Consider the following 22,517-nt stretch of genomic DNA (forward strand, 5'->3'; position numbering starts at 1 on the left):
CAGTGTGTTTGAAATCTATCCCTGTAGCTGTATCTAGAGCTAGTTTATTCCTTTTAACTGCTGGATAGACATGTATTGGACAGGTGCTCCACGTTTTACTTAACCATTCCCTTCCTGCAGAACATTTGGGCTCTCTCTACCAATTTTCTACTGCAAACAAGGTTGATATGCACATTCCTTTATATGTCTCCCAGGGCACAAGTATATGTTTCTCTAAGCCTTAGACTAAAGTATGCATTTATAAGAGCAGTTACTGAATCATCGGGCATGCACTGTTTTCAGTTTTGATTGACACAGCCCTCCAACAGCAAGCAGATGTATCAATTTCCACTCAGTTTCCCACAAATATAATGGTTTTACGTCAAATAGGAACTACAGGAAAAAAAAAAAAAAAAAACACCTCTCTCAAGTTTAATCTGGCCTTCTTTGATCTGGGAGAGCCTGGAGTCCAGCACAGTTGACAGTGTCGGGCTGGTCCCCACATTGTGGCTCTTCTGAACCATCGAGTACCTTGGGAACCAGGGGCCTGAGTGTTCCCCCGTCCTGCTCCCACGTGGAGGCTCAGGGAAGGCCTGACGTCTAGGGCAGGCTGCCCTGAGTGAAGTCTTTGACCTGTTTCCCCCACAGTTCTTTGTCTTGGATGTTGTGATTAATTTCCGCCGTCTCAGTGAGGGGGATCTGTTCACTCAGTTGAGAAAGATAGTCAGAATGGCTTCCAACGAGGATGAACGCTTGCCTCCAATCGGCCTGCTGACGTCAGACGGGAGGAGCGAGTGGAATGAGGCCAGGACGGTCCTCATGAAAGGTTAGCAGCAGCGCCCAGCACGTCTCCATGCTCATCTCATCCTCACACCCATTGGCTCCCTCCCTCCAGGGGTGTACCTCATCCCCATTTGCCATAGCGTGGGAAGCTCAAGCCTCCTTCCAGCCCAGGACCCAGTGGTATGTCCTGCAGTTGGCCTGCGGTCAGCTGAAGGCATCTTTTGTCCCCTTGTAATTCATCTGACGGCATGCTGACTTTCTGGGTGAGGCTGGCTAGCCCCGGAATCCGAGGATGTCTGGGAGCATGGTGGGGGCAAGGTTTCGAGTTGAAGGAAGGCCAGCTGCAGAGAAGCAGTGGTGTTTTACTGGTGGGCAAGGAAGGTGCTCGTTTCCGGGATCTGAGCTGCTGGGAGAGTTGTCAGGTGGGGTTGGGATGGGCCCACCCCTGGGTGTGGTTGGCTGCCTCCTTCACGTGATTTCTTGGTCCCAGAATTCTTCATCTTCAAGCTGATCTTATCCTTCTGGCTGCTGCTCTTAAGAAAGTTTCTAAGCTTTCCCATAAGAAATCCAGCAACAGTCTTACATTTTTCAAATTGTCCTTCTGGAAACTACTTTTCAAACCCAAAGCGAGCCCTGTTCTCAGGAACTGGGTGGAGAGTCTTGCTTTCTTGCCTACATTCCCAGAAGAAGGGTGGGACTTCTTTGAGCCTCTGTCTGCCCCTTGGGCTTTCATTCCAGCCATTCAGAGTTCTTGAGTGTCTGTAAGCTGAGGACTGGGCTAGGCCTGGGGTGTGTAAGGGACAAAAAGGATGGAGTCCTTGGCCTTGAGCAGCCCCCTCGATAGGAATCGGGGATGGATTCAAGTACATAGTGATGCAGTGTCTACCCACAGAAGGCAGTACAGCCAGTAGCTACCAAATAAATGCTCCAGGACTTCAGAGAGGGGAGGGAGCCCTTCTAGTTGGGAGGCTTTTGAAAGGCTTTGAGGGAAGAGGTGGGAATTGAACAAAACCCTGTGACATGAGTGAGAGGGACAGGAGGGAGGGACAGTGTCCAGGCAGGCAGACCAACTGCAGGCAAAGTTAACCGCCCAGCAGGGCCGTGTCTGACCTGCCCAGTACCGTGAGGAGAGCAGTGTGGCCAGCAAAGACGGCTGTGCTAGACGTATGGGGAGAACGAGAAGCTGATGGGCTGACTGTCCAGCAGCAGGCACATCCTTCTCCCTAGAAAGCTCTTCTTCCAGGGCTGGCTGGCTCCTTGCACTGTTCCAAGCTCAACTTAGGTGTTCATCCCAGACTCTCCTGGAATATCCCCCACCTCTCCCCAGCACACTCTGCCCCTTGTCCTGTTTTTCATCTTGGTTGCATTTCTTACTCTCTGAAGTCAGTTTTTTGTCTGTTTGATTCATGCTGATTATCTGTCCCTTTCCCACGCCGCCACCCAAGTCTGTAAAACCCAGGAGGACAGGGGCCTTACCTGGCTTAACTTCTGAATCTGCTGCCCCAAACACAGTTAATCCCCAGTCATGCTTGTTAAATAAAGGAATGAAGAACAGTAAGGATACTGGGCCCCAGACTTATTTCCCACTTACCACTTAATTTCCTTTCATTCAGTTCTTGGGCACCTTCAAGTGCTTGGTCTTAAATTGGAGGCTGTGTGGATCACAGGTAGCTGCCAGAGGTGACCCTGTTCTTACCAACCTAATGGCCATGAGGGAGAATTAATGTTATAATTTGAAAGTGAGTTAATTCCCTCAGGAGACCATGGTATAATCAAATCCTACTCTTCTCCCCTCCAGGGACAGAGACAGGCATCACAAGAATTGCCTCTGCTTCCAGGAGGCTTCCCACTTTATTAGCAGGCCAGGCCCAAGCCATCACCCTGCACGACTGACCAGGATTGCCTTGGGGTCTGAGCGCCTGGGTGCGCTAATCGGAATTAATTTGTTAATGGCACTTGATCTGCTTTCTGAATGGAAGTGCTGTTTCCAAAGGCAGCTGACAGAAAGGAGGGGAGCGCGCGGCTTCGCTCTGCAATCCGATTAATGCAGTTAGCACTGGCTGTGCCGTCCCACAGCGGGAATCTGGTCCTTCACTGAGCTCTCCTCTCTGGAGCGCCCCTTCCCATGGAAGCAAAACGGGGAAACCACTTAGGAAACGATTTGAGTGTCAAAGTGAAAGATTCAGGCAGCTTGGGCTAGAGTTGAGAGTGAAGATGGAAAGATGGAAAGACATGGGTGGGGTCTAGAGAAGATTCAAAGTAGAAGCAACAATAAGGAAAAGAGGATGAGCTTTTTTTTTTAATAAAGTTTATTAGAAATTTATTTCTTTTATTGGAGTATAATTTACAATATTATGTTAGTTTCTGCTGTACAACAAAAGTGGGTCAGCTATATGTATGTAACGTCTGCTCCCTCTTGAGCCTGCCTCCCACCCTCTCCATCCCAGCCCTCTGGGCCATCACAGAGCTCGAGCTGAGCTCCCTGTGCTGCGCAGCAGCTCCCACTCACTGTCTGTCTCACATCAGAGTCTATGTACGTAAGTGCCACTCTCTTTATTCGTCCCACCCTCCCCTTAGAAAAATGGTTCTGATGAGCCTATTTGCAGGGCAAGCATAGAGACACAGATGTAGACAATGGGCTTGTGGACACAAGGGAGTCCTAGGTTTTTGATGTGAGCATCTGAGTAGGTGGTGGGACCATTCACTGAGATGAGAACCAGCCGAGGATGGTTCTCAATGCAGCAGGGAGAAGTCGTCTCCCAGTGTGTCAGGGATGCAGCACCTCGAGCCATCTAAGTAGAGACGTCAAGTTAGATCTATGTGTCTGGAGCTCAAGGGAGAGGTCGGTACAGAGATATAAATTTGAGAGCCATCAGCGCAGAAGTGATATTTAAAGTCATGGACCTTGATGAGATCATCTGGAAATGGAAGATGGGGCCTTGGAGGTCAGGTAGAAAAAGATGCAAAGGGGATAGAGAAAGAGCAGCCTGTGAAGTCAAGACGAAACCAGGAGATGAGTCACAAAGATCCAAGAGAGAAGGAGAGAGCCGCCAACTACATCGGATGCTGCTGAGAACTCTCGGGAGAATGGGACAGAGAGGAGACTCTTGGCTTGGCAACCCTAAGTCAGCCATGACCTTCACCAAAGTCAGGCCAGAGTACTAGACAGGGGGGAAGGTGTATGGGGGTGGAAGGCATCCCAGAGTAGGAAGAAACTGGTAATGAGACAGTCACTGAGCAGAATCAGTTAAGGGTGGATGGTTCTTTTCAGACATTTTGGTACTAGAAGAAGCAGAAAAACAGGAGTGACTGGAAGAGGATGGGGGTCAAGGGAAGTGTTTTTAGTAGGAGAGGCAAGTGCGTGGAAATGATCCAGTAAGTGAAATTGTTAGTGAGGAGAGAGGAGACAAATGGAGGGGTGGGATTCTTGCAAAGGCAAAAGGAGATGGAGCACAGAGAATCAGAGACCTTTGACTGATACAGGGAAACTGAACCTGGCCTGAGGCCAGCAGAGCCGTGGTGAGCGGGGTTCTGGAGGCAGAAAAGTATGTGTGATACAGCCTCATAGGAAGTGAGAAAGACAACCTGCTCAGGAAACTTGCTAAGATTCATGGACTGTATTGAGTTCATATTGAGGGCCATACACTTTAGCATTATTTTGCAATCCCCCCTCTCCTCCACATACAACATTGAGGTGCTGAGGTTCAGGCAAGGAGAAGGTGGGTTGCTGAGTTCAGCCAAGGTCAGTGAGTACAACTGAGGGAGAGAAGGCGGGTGTGGAGGGGAATGGTTACAGTGCTGGAATCTGAACTGAGTAAGCAGGTGCGTTGGTCTGCTCAGGCTGCCACAACAACCTACTACACACCCTTGTGGGGCTTAGACAACAGCCATTTATCTTCTCCCACTTACAGAGCCTAGAAGTCCAAGGTCAAGGTGTCAACAGAGGGGTTTCTTCTGAGGCCTTTCTCCTTGACCAGGATGGCTGTCTCCTCCCTGTATCTTTACATTTGTCTTCCCTCTGTGTGCAAGGATGGCTGTGTTCTCATCTCTTTGTCTTATAAGGACACCAGTCATGTTGGATTAAGGTCCAACCCCAGTGACCTCATTTTAATTACCTGTATAAAGACCCCCGTCTCCAAATATAGTCCCTGGGACAGGGTTTAGACTTCAATTTAGGGATTTTGGAGGGGGGACACAGTTTAGCCCATCACGGGAGGGAAGTGAAAGATGGAGGTGGGTGGTGGAGAGTGGAAATAGGCAGTGGGGCTGAAGGGTCCTGGAGATGTCAGTGAGACGAGCTTCAGTGGGAGGTAACAGTGTGTGAAGCAGGACTCAGAGTGGTCAAGGTGTGGGGGGCTTGAGCTGATGCTCCTGTAGGGGTTGGGTCCTGGTAGTAATATGCCTCCAGATGTGGTGATAGGAGTAGGTGCTGAGTTTGACTGTCAAAGGTGAGAGGTCAAAGGACCAAGAGAGGAGGATGCCAGCCGGGCCACACACAGGGATGTTCAGGCTACCGAAAGGATGACGGGAGTGGTGATGGTGAGGAAGAGCTTGAGCCAGGTCCTGGTGGTTGGGCATTGTGAGGAGGCTAGAGGAGCACAGCAACGAGGAGGATAACTCGTGGGGGGAGGAGGAAAGCCTACCGGCTGCAGCTCCACAGAGAGAGCCGGAGGGCAGGGCGAGTCATTCAGAGCTAGGAGGGGATGCCCCCTGCCCATCTGCTGCTGGGCTGAGTGTGAGGGAAGATGACAGTCCTCTAGGAGGGGGTGCAAGGAAGTGGGCCCTCAGAGGGGACACCCTTCAGTTGAGGCCAAGGGTGAACAGAACACTCTCAAAGAAGGTTAACAGGGCAAGGGGAGAGCCAGTCAAGCACTGTGGAGAGTCCAGGAAGGAGGAGAGGAGAGCAGGGGAGGATCGGGTCCACCCAGGGGACACTGGAGTATCAGGGGTGGGAGCCCTGGGGAGGGCGGCCGTTGTTGCAAATGATGCTCCCAGAGTGCTAACCTCTGCGAAGCCTCTCTCTCTCCTGGTTCCAGGAGCAGCTGCTGAGTGTGATGAGGCCTGGGGTCTTCCTGGCTCTCGGGAGAATCGCCGCTAACACTGGAAAATGGGTTGAGCTTTCTAGGGCATCTCAGCTGAAGTCCCAAGGTCTCTACCTCCCTTCCAGAGATGCTGGCAGAGACCAGTGCCCATGGGCACTGGGCCCAGGCTGGCATTATGCAGTAGAAAGTTTCAGCCAAGCTGAGCTCCACTTGTCCTGGTGGCTGCCTATACCAGGAAGCCTGAGCTCAGACAAAATTCCCCCTTGAATTTCCACGGGGTCAGCTGACACCCACAGGGGCAGTTGATTGCATCACCCTGCTCTCCTTCCAGTGATGGTCCCTAATCCCCCAACCAGCTTGGCCCCCTCTGTAAGCTCCCAGGCTGCCCAGCCTGACCCTCTGCCAGGACATTGAGAGGGTGGAGCTCACAGAGGTCCAGGAATGGCCAGTGGGATGCAGTCCACATTGAGGGACCTCCTGGGGGAGCTGAGGGCTATAAGACCTGCAAAGACTGTCTCTGCCCCTGGGATTTGCCATCTTGCTGGGGAGACTAGAATAAATGGAATCGTCAGGACAAGAGCAGACAGGATAAAACCAAAAGGAAGGTCTCCCTTAGGCGTTCTGTGGGAATTTGGGGGCCTCACCCCTCTGCATCCTGTGCCAAGTGAGACTTGAGGCTAAACCAAGGTGGGTTGAGGTCAGTGTGGCTGGGGCTAGTTGACAATATGAGGGTCATCCAGAGAGCTCAAAAAAAAATTTTTTTTTCAGAAAAACCAAACCAGATTCTTGGGTCCTGGTGATTTTCCAGTGGCATTGGAATGAGGCTAAGGAATTCATATTATTAAAGCACCCTCAGGTACAGTCCAGGTTGGAACCCACTTATTCAGATGTTAGTAGCTACCATGCATGGAGGTTCCCCTTATTGCTGGGCCCTGTCCTGGCTGCTTTCTGTCCCTTGTTGCTGCAAGTCTTCATAACAGCCTGTGAGGTGAGACTTGCACCCCCATGAGCAGAGGAGGCTGTGTTTCCCACAGGTTAGGTGGAGGGTGGTGGAGCCGGGAGTGACCAGGGAACATCTGTCTCCCAAACCTGACATCTTCAGGGCCTGGCACTCGGGGGTGAGATGTGGGCCTCAGGAGGGCTGTGTGCATCCTCTCAGGACCTCCCTCCGCACCAAAGTGAAGCTATGGCCTTCCTGAACCCGGGAGGAGCCAACACCGTTGTCCTGGTCTAGAAATTTAATTAGACATCCAGCCCTGAGTCTGGAAGACGACAGCACTTGTCAATTTGCAGGAAAAGGATCGCCAGCTGGGAGATCCGCCCCTCTGCTGGCTCGCCTGCCCGGGTGCACTGGAGCTCCTGTGAGCAGACTTTGGAAGCAGATGCCTTCGTTTGCCGAGTCCCCTAAATATTTATTCCCAGCAGCCAATTAGAGCTGAGCCACAGCTTTCAAGGAGGGAACTGACAGAAGGTTGCTGTGTCTGCAGAGGGCCTCTTCGGTCATGGTTTACAAGGCCCACTCGGGATGGGGCGTCTTGCTCTTTAAATATTGTCATCCAGAGATAGGCAAGCCTGCTGATTTTAAAACCAATTACACATTAGCAATAACAGCCTCTCTGATTTAATTGCCCCAGAAATATCTCCTGGCTCTTGAAGCTGAATGCTGTTTTCTTTCTTTGGGCCAACCCCTCCCTCTCACAGGGGAAGCGTGAAGGCTTTCCTGGTTGAGAGCAACCAGACAGGGAGAGGCCTGTGGTCCAGGGCAAGAGGTCTGGGCTTGACTGGCCCCTCGCTGAGGTTCTGGAGTCTGGCTCCTTAGGCCAGGATGGGGAGGTGGCAGCCCATCTAAGGGATGCAAAGCTGGTGTTGTGTGCCTGCTGCACAGAGGGCAATCACTAAGGATACCTCTTATTAGATTCAGGGAAACACTCTGGGGATGTTCTGCCAAGCCCAAAACCACCCTGAAAAAATCCAGTGAGCTGAAAATGGACTTGTGTGGATGGGCACTGCTCTTGCAGTCAGTGACCTCAGACTGAATGGCTATCGTCCTGGTGTGGAGCCCTGACTCTTGCTGACTCTGGGGAGCTCTTTTGCCTCCCCCAGGCTCCCCAAACACCACATACCCTGCATGGACACACTCCAGACTCCTCTGCTCTTTCATTTCTCCCTCTGTGCCATCTTTCTGGCCCTCACTTTCCATTTCACGGGCAGCACTGTGCTATTTGGTTTCAAGGCAGCTGAGAGGTTGGGGGTTTTGGGTTTGTTTGTTTGTTTGTATCTCCTGCCTTTCTCCACGTACCACCCCTCCCCTAATTCTGAAATTCTGAAAGTATGATAGCTCTTTAAATCTGTCTTTGTGGGAAGGGTAGCTGGAACCCAGAGGAAGAGCAGTTCTTGGCTACTGACTTCTTTTTTAAAAAAATTAAACTTCTTTGGAGATAATTATAGGCGCACATGCACTTGTATGAAATAAACATGCTTGTACTGTTCATCCTCCCCCTCCCCCACCCCGCAGGGAGTGGTAACATCTTGCAAATCTTACAGTATCACAACCAGGACACTGAGGTTGATACAGTCAAGACAGAGAACATTTCCATCCCCACAAGGACCCCTGGTGCCCCTTTACAGCTGCACCCACTTTTGCTCCAACTCCACCCCTCCTTAATCCCTAGCAACCACTAATCCATCCTTCATTTCTATGATGTTGTTTCAAGAATGTCATATAAATGGAATCATGCAGCATGTGACTTTCTGAGATTGGCTTTTTTACTCAGTATAATACTCTGGAGAGATCCATCCCGGTTATTGTATGTGCGAATAGTTCATTCTGTATTCCACAATTTGGATGTTTCAACGTAAGTGACGTAACCATCCACCCATTGAAGGACATCTGAGTTGTTTCTACTTTTTGGCTACTACAAATAAAGCTACTGTGAATACATGCATAGGTTTTTGTGTGATCATAAGTTTTCGTTTCAAAGAAAATGTTCAGGAATGAAATTGTAGGTCATATGATATTTGCATGCTTCGTTTTACAGGAAACCGCGAAAGTGTTCTTTAGAGTGACTTTACCATTTTACTTGGAGAAGGCAATGGCACCCCAGTCCAGTACTCCTGCCTGGAAAATCCCATGGATGGAGGAGCCTGGTAGGCTGCAGTCCATGGGGTCGCTGAGGGTCGGACACGATGAGTGACTTCACTTTCACTTTTCACTTTTATGCATTGGAGAAGGAAATGGCAACCCACTCCAGTGTTCTTGCCTGGAGAATCCCAGGGACGGGGGCGCCTGGTGGGCTGCCGTCTATGGGGTCGCACAGAGTCGGACACGACTGAAGCGACTTAGCAGCAGCAACAACCATTTTACTTACCCATCAGCAATGCATGAATGATCCAGTTTCTCTTCATTGTCATTATTTTTTATTTTTATTATTGCCGTCTGGTAGGTGTGCAGTGATCTTATTGTGGTTGTAATTTACATTTCTCTGATGACTAATGATGTTGAATATTTTTTCATGTGCTAATTTTCCCTCTATATCTCATCTTTTGGGAAATATCATTTCACATCTTCTGCTCATTTTCTAATTGGATTGTTTGGGGCTTAGGTTTTGGGTTTTGGATTTTTTTTACTGTGAGTTCTGAGAGCTGCTTATATATTCTTTACTAACCTTTTATTGGATATGTGGCTTTATATTTTTTCCCAATCTGAGCTTTATCTTTTCATCTTCTTAACAGGGTGTTTCACTGAAGAAATGTTTTTAGTTTTGATGAAGTCCAATTTATCAGTTTTTTTCTTTTGTGGATCATACATTTGGCAACAAGCCTAAGAATTATATGTCTAGTCCTAATATCCCAAAGATGAATTTCTCCTAAAAGTTTTATAACATTGTACATTTAAGCTGACAATCTATTTTGTGCTAATTTTTTGTAAGGTATCAGATTTTTATCCAAGGTTTTCAGGGAGGGGTACCTATGGATGTACAGATGTTCCAGTAATATTTGCTGAAAAAGCCATCCTTCCTCCATTAAATTACTTTTGCACCTTTGTCAAAATCAATTGGGCATATTTGTGTTAGTCTATTTTGGGGTTTTCTATTCTCTGCCATTGATCTATATGTTCATCTGTCTGCCAATACTGCACGTTCTTGGCTATGTGATAAGTCTTTAAATTGGATACACTGATTCCTCCAACTTTATTCTTTTTAAAAATTGTTTTAGCTATTCTAGTTCCTTTGCCTTTTCACACAGATTTTAGAATAATCTTGTCTACAGCTACAAAAAGTCTTGCTGGGATTTTGATGGGAGCTGGTCAAGCCTGTGTACCAACCTGGGGAACTGGCATGTTCACTGCACTGAGTTTTCCCATGCATGAACATGATCTCTCCATTTACTTAGATCTTTGATTTTTTGCATTGGGTGTTTTGTAGTTTCTTTGTATAAGTCCTGCATGCTTTTGTTAAATTTACACTGGAGACTTCATTCATTTTGCATGATCTAAATGACATTGCATTTTCACTTTTGGTGTTCATATCTTTGTCACTGGTATTGGATTTTTGTATGTTTATTTTATATCCTGTGAACTTCTAACTCATCTATTAGTTCTAGGTGGGGTTTTCTGGGGGTAGATTCCTTATGATTTTCTACACAAATCATGTCATATGAAAACAGGCAGTTTTTTCTTGTTGATATTTTTCTTTTTTATTCCCTTTTCTTGCCTTTTGGTGTGGCCAGAACTTCCAGTACTAGTTGAACAGCAGTGGTAAGGATGGGTATCCTTTCTTGTTCCTTATCTTAGGGGCAAGGCATACAGTCTTTTCACCCTTAAGTATATTAGCTATATGCATTTTTGTTTTGGGTAAATTCTTTTCATGAGGTTGAGGAAGTTCCACTCTATTCCTAGTTTTCTGAGATTTTATCATGATAAGATGTTGAATTTTGTAACTTGTACTTCATCAATTGATCTAATCATGTGATTTTTCAATAGTGTGTTAATACTGTGGATTACGTCAGTTGATTTTCAAATTCGGAACCAGGTTTGCATTCGTGGAACGAGCCCCACTTAGCCACAGTATATAGTTGTTACATGTTGCTTAATTCTATTTGCTGATACATTGTTAGCTATCTTTGTTTCTATATTAATGAGGGTTATTTGTCTGTAGCTGGTTGTTTTTTTTTTTTTTTCCGTGTGTATGATGTGTGTATGTGTTTATGGGTGGTGGTGTACTGTTTTGTCTGGTTTTGGTGTCATGGTAACACTGGGTTCCTAAAATGAATTGGGAAGTGTTCGCTTTTCTTATATTGTCTGGAAGAAATTGTGTAGATTGGGGTTGATTCTCCCCTAAATGTTTGGTAGAATTCTCTAGTGAAACCATTAGGGCCTGGAGATTTGGTTGAGGAGGGGAAACTTTAAACTTACAAATTTAATTTCCTTAATAGTTACGGGGCTCTCCAAATTATTTGTTTCGTATTTTGTGCATTGTGGTAGTTTATACTTTTTAAGTGATTAATGCATTTCATCCAAGTTGTCAAATTTATGTCTGTAGAGTGGTTCATAGTATTTTCTTAATATCCTTTTGATGTCTGCAAGATCCATAGTGATGTCTCTGTTTAATTCCTAGTATTGTGTCTTTTCTTTAATTTTTATTTATTAGTCTTGCCAGGGATTTGATTGAATTTTTAAAGGAACCAGTTTTCTTTCCATTATTTTATTTTTTTCCTATTTTCAATTTCACTGATTTCTACTCTTTGTTATTCCCTTCTTCCTACTTGCTTTGGGTTTATTTTGCTTTTTTTCACTAATATTTTAGGTGAGAGCTTATATTACTCATTTAAGTCTTTTCCCCTTTTCTAATGTCAGTATTTGTGGTATACATTTCCCTCTTAACAAAGCTTTAGTTGTGTTTCATAAATTTTGATATGGTATATTTTTGTTTTCATTCATTTCAATGTTTGCTTTTTAATTTCTTTAAATTTCTTCCTTGACCCATAGATTATCTGGAAGAGTGTTGTTTACTTTCCAAATGTTTGAAAATTTTTCTTTTATTTTTCTGTTATTTAAAAGAAAAGCTTGATTCCAGTGGTCAGGGAACACATTTTTGCATGATATCAATTATTTTCAATTTGTTGAGGGTGTTTCATGGCCTAAGATATGGTCTACTGTGGCATATATGTTACAGGGGCACTTGAAGAGAAGCATTCTGCTGTTGATGGTGAAGTGTTTTGTACACATCAATTAGATTCTGTTGGTTGATGGTGTTGTTAAGTTCTTTGATATCCTTGCTGACATTCTATGGTTGTTCTGTTAAGTATCAAGAGAGGTGTATCCGAGTCTCCAAATTATGGATTTGTCTATTTCTTCCTTCAGTTCTGTTAACTCTAGTTTCAAAAAATAACAGAGGTATGTTTGGTTGATACACATTTAGAATTACTATGTCATCTTGACATCAAGACTGATCCATTTGTTTTATGTAATATTCCTCAATATCTCAATATCTCTTGTATCAATACCTCTCTCTGAAGTTTACTCAAATCTGATGTTAATTTGTCCACTCCTGCTTTACTTTCATTAATATTTGCTTGATACGTCTTTTTCCTTTTCCTTTCAGCCAGCTTCTATCATTATATTTGATGTGAGTTTCCTGTAGATAGAATGTAGCTTGGATATACATTTGTTGGCATCCTCATAGCCTCTAGGGGCTGGGAGTGTAAAGATCACCATGAGCCATAGAGTAGAGAAGGATTGGAGAGGTGGGATGGCAGAGTTTCCTCCCAAAATGGGCTATGATTCCTTTGTCTGTGGAGTAAAGATGCTCAGCTGCGCATGACAAATGTTCAGAAGCTCTTAAGTATCTGAAAGGAACCCAGTGCCTCCCTCCCCAGACTGTGTGAGGCAGGACAGTAGAAGTCTGATATGGGTCCTTTTCCCAGGGAATAGACCAGAGAAGTCAAGTGTCCCAGAGAGGGCTGTGTGTGTGTGTGAGTGTGCACAGGTGGGTGTGCTGGGGATCAGCACCTGAGAGGTCTGCAGGCCTCCAAAGGCAGAGCTGCTGTGTTCATTTTCTCTTCGCTCACCTTAGTCACAGACTGGAAACTTTGAACCTCGAGTAGAGCTCTAGGGTCCTCCAAGGCTCATGGCCTCTGGAATTTCTGCATCTCCGAAATTGTCGACTCCCCAGGCGTGGGTGGCAGAGCAAGCTCCTCCTATTACTCAATTCTGACTTCTACCTATTAAGCAGGGGCTCCTTGAGGAAGATTGATTTACCACATTAAGCGAGCCTCCCTGTGCTCGATGAGGATGTCACAAGACAAACGGCTCCTGCCGTGTGCCTCCGGCCCACCGCCCCATGTTTCCATTACACTGGGGCCAGAGTCGTGGTGGATGAGTTTGGATGTAGTTCATTTTCTGCTTTACACGATAAACTTGTCAGCGCCTGGCCAATCAGCTGCCTGTGCGCAGGGAGTTCATTTGGAAGGCCACCTGGCGTCCTGGCTCTGCTGTCCTGCTCCCATTTCACTCTGTTTAATGAGCCAGGACCTGGTTCCTGTCGAGTGGTGCTGAGCGGTGTCCTGCTCAACCTGCATGCAGCGGTGTGGCTCAGCCCCTCCTTGGGGTCCCTCTGTCTTGCCCAGAGGTGGCTGGGGCACGGATGCCCAGGGAGCTGTCCTTTTATGCCACCAGCTTCGAGTCACCCAGCTGAAAAGGAGGGTGCCCAACCCTCACTCTTCCCCCAGCGGCTGCATCAGGCCTGCTCCCCAGGCTCTGAGCTGGACAGGCCTGCCTTGGGCTTCCCAGGGAGCGGAAGCCTGCCTACTCCACACTGCCCTTGGGGCTGTTTCATAGGCAGAGACCTAGCCTGGGCTCTCAGAGCTCACTGAGACACAGGCCGACATGTGTAGCATGGGGCTGCCATGCTCCCCAGGCCCCGGCCCTCCCCAAGCGGCCAGGCATCGCTGACAAGCTCCACTCACCAGCCTCAGAGCCTTCTCCAGCACTGTTACTTCCTTCCTGATGTGCTCCTTCCTTCCTCTCCACCTATTTTGAATCAGACCTAGGCCTGGCCAAGGCCTCTCTATGCTCTGCAGTCACCAGCCACCCTGAGCCCAAGGACCCCCAGAATAACACATAGTGCAGGGCCGGGCACCATGGCTGTTGGCAAGGACTCCAATAGGAGCCAGGGTGGGGGTGGGGGGGTTTGCAGAGGGTAAGGAATCCCTTTCCTGTCTCCATCTCTCCTCCACCCCTTTCATCCTATGAAACTCCCTGCTCCAAAGGGCCTGGAAGTCTGAGCTATGCCCGCAGATCTCAGCCTCACCTGTCCATGCACGCTCAAGTCCATTGCCAGACACAGATACTTCCTGTGCCCACCTAAGCCAGGGAACCAGGCCCTGCTCTCTGTGAGCTCAAAGCTTGAGAGGAGGCAGCCAAATCAGGGTTTTCGGGCTGGATGGTCAGTGGCTGGGGTCTGGGGCAGCTACAGGGTCCCATACTGTAAGGTCACGCATTGTGCGGTAGGAGGCAGTGTGTGTAGAGGTAACTGGTCTGGCGCTGGCTCAGGTTCTATGTGAGGCCAGCCTGGTGGACCAAGCAGAGGGTCCCTGTCTGCCCTGGGCAGGCACCCGAGCCAGCATGTTACTGGGGTGAGGCGTTCAGGGCGGGGCAGGAGCCCTCTGGGTTGCTCTCACCCACACAGGATGCAGGGCCCACACTGTGATAGGGTTTGGGATCTCAGGAGCATTTGATGAGTAGAGCTTTGATAGACAGAGGAGAAGGGCTCCCACCCAGGGGGCAGCCTGCATGATCTGAGGGGATGGATGTGCGTGGGTATCCAGCAGCAGCAGGAGCTCCTGTGAGGTGCATGCCAGGATTCCAAGGAGGTGACCCAGTGGGGCAGCATAGGCGAGCCGTGGAGTCCAGAGGGGGGTGTTGAGAAGTTTGGAGTCTATCTTGTGGGTAGTAGAAGTTGACTCAGGTTGAGGAGGGTGAAGCGGTGACTGTATCACACTCAAGGGAGGAGGAACGGGAGTTTCCCACCTCCCCTCTCCCACACTGACCACCACAATGGAGTCTCACTGAACGTTCAAACCCCAGGGCTGGGACCAAAGCCTGGAAGTTGATCAGAGGAGGCAGGAAAGTCCAAGAGGCCAAGTGGAAAGTGATGAGTCACTCTGGACACATAGGGATCAAGAAGAATCTTGAACACAGAGGGCTCCCCTAATCCATATTCCAGATGAGTGTGAGGGGAGGAAGACCCAAGGAGGGGCTGGCTTGCTGGCCAGCCTCATTCCAGAGTGGAAAGCCAGCCTGAGATACTTCTCCTTCCCCCAGGATGTGCAAGAGGAGGGAGGAAGGTGATGATAAGGACCACAGTCTCCTTTCACTGGAGGACATCTGTGGACACCTCTCGTGAACCTGGAGAATTCACCCCGGCAGAGCAGGGACTGCTCAAGTGCCCTTAGCATCTGTGTGCCCAGGAGGTGCTGCGGAGCCCGAGGGGAGGGTCTCAAGTGTTGCCTCACTCGAGGCTGCCTGTGCCAGGAGTGGGGAGCAGCCCAGAGAGCCCAGGATGAGGCCGAGAGGAGGGAGGAGCAGACAGGAGCTCCTCGATGGCCCCTCCAGGCCCTTAGCTGGACAGAGGAAAGGCCGGACAGGCTCCAGACGTGGTCCTCACTGGCATGTCGGCTGTGGATTCAGCTGCCCCCTGACCGGGGAAGGTGCTGCTACGCCTGGCTCAGCCCGCGGGCAGGACCCGGCTGGTGAACGAAGGCTGCGGGCAGATCTGAGCCTCAGGGTGTGGAAGTCACACCTGCTGCCACACGTTCCCTGGACTTCAGGAAGGCATTTTCCAGATGAGTGTGACACACGATGGGTACATTTCTTAGCTTAAGGCTCTGGAGAGAAAGAAAGCTCCAGACCTGGGGGCTGGGATGGGATGGGGGTAGGTTCTGAAAAGAGGAATTCAGACTTAGTCCCTGGGGTTCCAAAGGGAGGGGGAAGAGCCTGAGTGGAGAGGAGCAAGTGGCTGCCGAAGCAGAGGGCTGCATACCCGGGCTCAGAATCGGGGAGCACAGGAGGGCCAGGACCAGGACCAGGGCTGCCCAGAGGTCTGCCTTCATGCTAGGACAGGAGGGATCTGGGAGCTGACTCAACCAACTGCCTTCTCGGAAGGATCTTCAGCCCCCAGAATGTTTCTATCTGACACAGAGAATAGCATTCTGGACAGGGACCTTAAATATCTGCAGAGACAACAGAGTTAAATAAATGGGAAAACTGTGGCAAACCAAGACACAGCTTCTCAACTCCAGCTCATTCCTGCAGTGTGAGGACGTGAATCCAGCATAACTACACAGTAGAAGATTAGTATTAGAATTGGTCACATGTGACCAAAAATCCAAAATATTGGTATCTTAAAGAAAACAGAGGTTTCTCTCTCTCTCCGTCTTTCTCATATATACCCAAACCGAGCCCTCCAGAGCTGAGAGATGGTGAGAGTTCTTCCATCTCACTCCGAGGGTGTGGGCTGCACCCTCCTGGCCCAAAATGGAGGCTAGGGCTCTGGCCACCACACCTGTGATCCAGGCAGCAGGATAGAGGAAGGTGGAAAAAAGAGCAAAGAGAATGTGCTCGCTGTATTTAAGGAGGTTTCTTGAAAGCTGTGAGATAGTGTTTCTAGATTTTTGTTGCCAGAACTGAGACATGATTTCCCCCAGCTGTGAGAGAAGCTGGGAAATGTAGCTTTAGTTCTGTTCATCTATGTGCCAAGCTACAGACCAGGTGTTCTGTGACTGAAGTGGGTGTGGGTATTGGAATATGCCATGTAACGCTCCTTTGCCTCCATAACACACACCCCATCTTCTCATGCATGGAACACACTGGGACTGGGGGAGGGGTGTAACCCTGCGCCCCATCTAGCCCAGAGGTCAGGATGCCTGGGCGATGGCAGCCCTCACCATCGGGTCCTGATGCCCCACCGCCTGTGTGGGATGGTGCAGAAATAACCGTCACCACAATAAAGACTCCTGATTGGGAGAAAAGGTATCTGGCCCCACAGTCACGGCAGCTGTGGCCATAGTCAGGTCCCACTGGGCAGGTTTTCAGACCTTCTTACACTCAGGAGAGGAAGCTGCCTGGGGCAGCCCATCTGGCTGGCCCAGCTCTACTTTGGAGGGAACTCCATGCCCACTGTCCCCCGTGGAGAAGTCAGGCTCTCTTAGTGACATGTCTTTTGTACAACTCCATGACCTTTAGTCTGTTTGTCCTGATGAACTCTGCATGCCTGAAGCTGCCCAGTGGGCTCATCTGGCCACAGATCCAGGGGTACACTGGCCCTCCCACCTGCCCTTTGCATAGAAACAACAGCTGGGGTGAGGGGTCACCTGGGACAGCAACACCCTCACTTCCTTACTTCCAATTTTCATGTGCAATTGACTAATTAAAACTTTTTGGCAACTAATGTTTGAAAATCACAATTCAGGACAAATGAACTTGCCTGTGTGCCAGACATGGCTGGCAGGTGTGAGGAAGGGGGCCACTGGATGGGGAATTGGGGCTCCTCTGCCACAAGCTGGCCTGAGAGCCTAATGCATCTGGGGGAGACTCCATACCACACCCTTCATCTTGGCGGGCAGGACTAGTGACTGCACATCTTGGGGCAGAACTGGCTACAGTTGGAGGGCAGGACTCTCACAGGGACCCTGGGGATGTGCCACCCCTGGAGGGTGAAGCTCAGGACAGTAACCTGGACTTACCAGCCCACCCCCTGGAGTACAGGGGAGGGGGTTCAGGATTGGCTCAAGGTCTGGGTGTCCATAAGTGTATCTGTCTATGGTATGGGTTCTGCAGAAGGGACCCCAGGCCCAGGGCTGGGCAGGTGCTAAGTCAAGCCGTGCTGGCCCACCCTGCAGACTCCACCAACCGGGACTCTCTGGATATGATTGAGCGGTGCATCTGCCTGGTGTGCCTGGATGCCCCCGGAGGCATGGAGCTCAGTGACACCAACCGGGCGCTCCAGCTCCTCCACGGTGGAGGCTGCAGCAAGAACGGGGCCAACCGCTGGTACGACAAGTCCCTGCAGGTAAGCCTCCCCGTGGCGTGGCCAGTGGCCTGCGCCACCTCGTGCTCACGTCCAGCAGGCTCGCTCAGTGGCCTCTGCTGCCCACCCAGGGTGCGCATATGGGGCCAGAGAAACCGAGGAGATGTGCTCTTCGTGTTGGCCCCTGGACTGGCCAGAACTCTTCTCGGGAGCAAGTGGCCAAAGGTAGCGCTAACTCCCTGCCCTTCCTGCAGCCTGTGCTCAGCCTAGGGGGCCTCTGGGTCAGACCTGGGGCTCATTCCCCATTTCCCATCACACATTGTCAGGTGGGGGCACGCCAGGGGCTCCCATCAAACCAACCCTCAACACATGCATCAAGAATCACGTCTGATGCCTGAAGACAACAGTGTTTCTGAATTTCCGTCACCCTGGCCCCGACATTTCAACACACCTCCCTTCATCCCTGAGGAGTACGGCAGCCCAGCATCTCCACAGAAGAAGAGTCATAAAATGAAACAAAGCCATTCACAGATTTCTCATTCACATGACGTTAGCCCAGAAATAAGACATTCACTTTGGCCTAGAGAGAAATACTCAACAAGGATGGGGATGAAGTGCGGACCATTCGTTCCCATCCCCCCTCCTTTTTCTCCAGCACGCTGACCCTGAATCGAACCTTGCGTATTTGTAAAGCTCCAACACCCTCACAACGACTGTATTAAGTGGTTCCCAACCATGTTTGTGCTTTGGTTTGGCATCGCTCGGGTTTCGGTTTAGCTCCCACTGGTAAGCTTTTCTAGACTGCCTCATTTTTCTCTCTCCGTCCCCTACGTTCTGCAGGTTATCCTTTTTATTGGTTTGCATATTGATTCTGCTATTTCTGATGAGTTCTCTCCCTGCTGTGCTGGCTATTTAGCCTCCACCAGCGGTGTTAATGGCTTGCAATCTTTCATGGAGCAGCTGCGGGAATGAAATGATATAATGGATGTACAGGGCCTGAAACATCGTAAGCTTTGGTAGTGGCTTTTAAAAGGCACTGTTATCCACCCTTACTTTTAGTGACAGGAACAGGGAAGCACTGATGTGTGAGTGGGCACGCCCTCCCCTCCTGCCTTATGTGTGCGCACTTCTGGGCTCTTTTTTGCAGGCAGGACAGATTATCAGGGGAGCTGGAGAAGCCCAACAAGTTCCGTGAACCTGAATGGAAAGGTTTGAGAGCAAGTCTCAGGACAGAAAGGCAGAGGGCATGGGGGAGAGAGAGAAAAGAGCCTGCATGGATGGGCCTGGAGAAAACCTCTGTGGGAAGTGTGCTTGTTTGAAGAAAAGGAGTAACAATTCTGGGAGCTGGCGTACTGTGAGACTGGGGGAGACTGGGAGTCAGCTCAGAGGTGTGCCTTGCCACAGTTCCCTGGAAGGTCTCATACCGATTTCAGGAGCTTGTGTATTTGTTTGCTTGTTGGTTTTTTGCTTATGGATGATGGGTTAGTACCTCTGGAGTGTAATGCTGTGCTGAGGTGGACTTCAAGGCAGCTTGACTGTATTCAGGTTATGCTTTTAGAATCAAGATCTCATTCTTTTCGTGATTTCCTGCTAGGACCTTTGCACACACTGAGCATCTCCCTTTCTGAAGTCAGCTAAATCCAGCCTTTGTATAGTTAGAAAAACCATGAGTAATCTTTATAGTTCCCATGGGCCTTACACAGACCGTCTCTCTAATCCTTGTATTGATCCTGTGAACTGAGCCTTATTGGATCCATTTTAAACGAGAGCAAGCTGAAGCCAGAGAGTTGATAGGATTGTCAGAATGCTCCCGACTGGAAAGTGGTAACCACAGAACTGGAATCAGGGGTCCTGACTTGAAGCCCAGGCAGCAGTGAATGGGCCATCCTTGATACACCTTTCTTTCACTCCTGATTATCAAGAGATATTTTATTTCTCCCTGGGAATCTGCATACCACCCAAATTGGGTCATCATCCTTCATTACTCATTTAGAGAAGTCATTAAGCACCTACTATGGGCTGGACACTAGATCCTGGGGATAATATCAGTGGTGGCCAACCACACAGTGTCCATCAGAACATAATCACACAAAGCAGACCCAGATGGTGGCCCTGATGTGTGCTCTGAAAGGGAAACGGGGCTAACAGGAGCCGAAGGGGCTTGCCCAGGACCTAAGGAGAGCATGCACAGCCTCGGCGTGAGCGCTTAGCAGTCGCTGGGCTACCTGAGCCAGGCAGCTGTGGGGTCTGTCTTCACTGCCCAGGGCACTACCCTCTTCTGGGAGGAGGTCACACAGTTTCGAGCTGTCTTGAGGCCCCTCTATTCTCAGGCCATGACAACTGTGTTCTTCTCAGGAGATGATGTGCTTTGGTGTTCCTGGAGAAAAGGTCTCCCTGAGAGGTGGGGGAGGTGGGAGGGATACAGGGTCCTGACCTGGAGCCAAGCAGCTGATTTGGAATATTGACCCAGAGGCCTGCTCGCTTCTCTTTGCTGTTGCAGTTCGTGGTTGGCCGAGATGGCAGCTGTGGAGTGGTATGTGAACACTCTCCTTTCGACGGCATCGTCTTGGTGCAGTGCACGGAGCATCTGCTCAGGCACATGTGAGTCTGGGGGCAGGGCCTCTCCTGAGCCACTGAGCAGCCATGGGAGGCAAAGCCAGACTGCCCAGCAGTGGCCAAGCTAGGCCAAGAAAAATGTGGGCGGCCACTGTGGAGCTGCATTAGTCTGGCATTGTCCTAGCAAAAGACGAATTTGAAAACCAGCTTGAATGAAACATCATATGCTTTATCGATCTTGGACAGAAGGGGCAGACTGAGCAACAAGTTAGCGCAGTTAGGGCGATATTTGGCCAAGAATTCTTAGCTTTAAGGGAACATTTGCTCTGGTCCAGGGAAGCCCAGGTCGATGTCTATTGCTTGTCCGGAGTCAGGTGTGGGCCCACTATTGACCCAGAACGGAGGGGAGCTGCACCTGTTTCTCTCCCCTCAGCCTGAGTCTCTCCCTACCTTCCAAGGTCACCAGACTGAGTACTTCTCTGTCCCTTGGATACACTGGGTCCCTTCCTCCATTCATGATTTTGCTCATTCTCTCCTCCTAGAATCTTCTCCCTGAATCTATAAGTTCTGAATCTCTTCCATGATTTAGGGACTCTGTGCATGCATGCTAAGTCATGACTTAGCATGACTTCAGTCATGTGTAACTCTTTGTGACCCCATGGACTGTAGCCCACCAAGCTCCTCTGTCCATGAGATTCTCCAGGCAAGAATTCTGGGGTGGGTTGCCATGCCCTCCTCCAGGGGATCTTCCCACTCAGGGGCTGAACCTGAGAGTCTTGTGTGTCCTGTATGGACAGGCAGGTTCTTTACCACTAGCGTTACCTGGGCTTCCCTAAAGGGACTCCTTAGGGTCACTGAAAACCCAAACCAGCCCTCATCGACAGAAAAACACAATTGCTTGTTCCATTTGTCCCCAGGTGGGTTTTTTTTTTTTTTTTTTTTTTTAAGAGTTATTGGTGTAGCATGGTCAAACAGGAAAACATGAAAAGAAATCCTGGGCTTTGTAATCAGGTGGAACTGGATGGAACCCCAGCTCGACCGCTCACTAATTTCGGTGTCCTCTCAGAGCTTCAGTCCGTTCATCTGTGTCACGGTTGGGTGGGCACACCAAACTCCAACAGCTAAGATGACTGCCGGGCAAAGAAATAAGCTGCCCACAGCCCCCCGGCTTGCAGGCCACAGGAGTCACCCCATTGTCCCGCAGGGTGAAGACTAGCAAGAAGATGGTCCGAGCTGACTCGGTCAGCGAGCTCCCAGCACCCAGAAGGCTGAGGTGGAAGTGCTCCCCGGAAATTCAAGGCCTCTTAGCCTCCTCAGCAGAAAAACTTCAACAGTAAGGAGAACCCCAGGTCTTTGGGGGTGATGCTCCAGGGGGGATCACCATACCACTCCCGCACCCCACCAGCTGCCAAGGTGTCCTAGAAGCATCCAAAGACCCCAGCTCCTCTGCCTCCCCTCACCCGCCTCCGCCCACCCCCCTCATGGAAATGCAGTCAAACTAAAGGGGAGTTGCACCTCTTGGGGAAATAACCTTGCAGAAGTATCCTTCATTTCCATAAAATGCAAACGTGCATCTATTTTTTTCCACAGGTTTCACCTGACTGAGCTGAGTCAAGGCGGGGAAATCATCTCCAGCTTCCAGGGGAGGGGGGGTTATTTCCAACTGGTTTGAATAAGTCATTTGAATCCAGGAGATTTCAATTTGCTTGAATTTACACTGCAACTTGACAAGGGGCCTTGTTTCCCCGAGGGGAGCCCTAACGGGACCCAGCAGGAGGCCCCGGGGGAATATGAGCCCTTGCTAGCTGTCGCGAGGTGTGCTGGGAGTCATGGTCTGGCAACTAGATACGGACTTTGGCTGTTCATTGAATAAACGAGCAGGAGTGCATTCACTCATTCATTCATTCGTTCATCATGCATGTGCAGAGCTCTGGTGTGTTCCAGGCCTCCGGTAGGGCTCTGGGGACACAGAAATCAATGTGCCACGAGTCCCGCCCTCCATACTTTGGTGGAGGAACTGGATCCCCAAAGCAAAAATGTCAGATGCAATAAGCGCCCAAACCAGAGACAGGTATTTGGTCCTGAACCCGCAGAGAACACTGGAGCTGAGTTCTGCCAGGAGGTAGAGTGA

At 49.6% G+C, this 22,517-nt stretch overlaps 1 protein-coding gene across 1 annotated transcript in view; it reads left to right on the forward strand.

The window, feature by feature from the left end:
* Positions 1 to 22,517, forward strand: part of CHAT (choline O-acetyltransferase) — a 62,192-nt gene that overhangs the window by 25,648 nt on the left and 14,027 nt on the right. Inside the window, exons 7-10 of the mRNA XM_025284920.3 lie at positions 628 to 805; positions 17,703 to 17,872; positions 20,331 to 20,431; positions 21,591 to 21,719. Of these exons, the coding sequence (XP_025140705.2) occupies positions 628 to 805; positions 17,703 to 17,872; positions 20,331 to 20,431; positions 21,591 to 21,719 (578 nt within the window). The remainder of the gene's footprint in view (positions 1 to 627; positions 806 to 17,702; positions 17,873 to 20,330; positions 20,432 to 21,590; positions 21,720 to 22,517) is intronic.

The sequence above is a fragment of the Bubalus bubalis genome, chromosome 4 (assembly GCF_019923935.1).
Source record: "Bubalus bubalis isolate 160015118507 breed Murrah chromosome 4, NDDB_SH_1, whole genome shotgun sequence".
Lineage (NCBI taxonomy): Eukaryota > Metazoa > Chordata > Mammalia > Artiodactyla > Bovidae > Bubalus > Bubalus bubalis.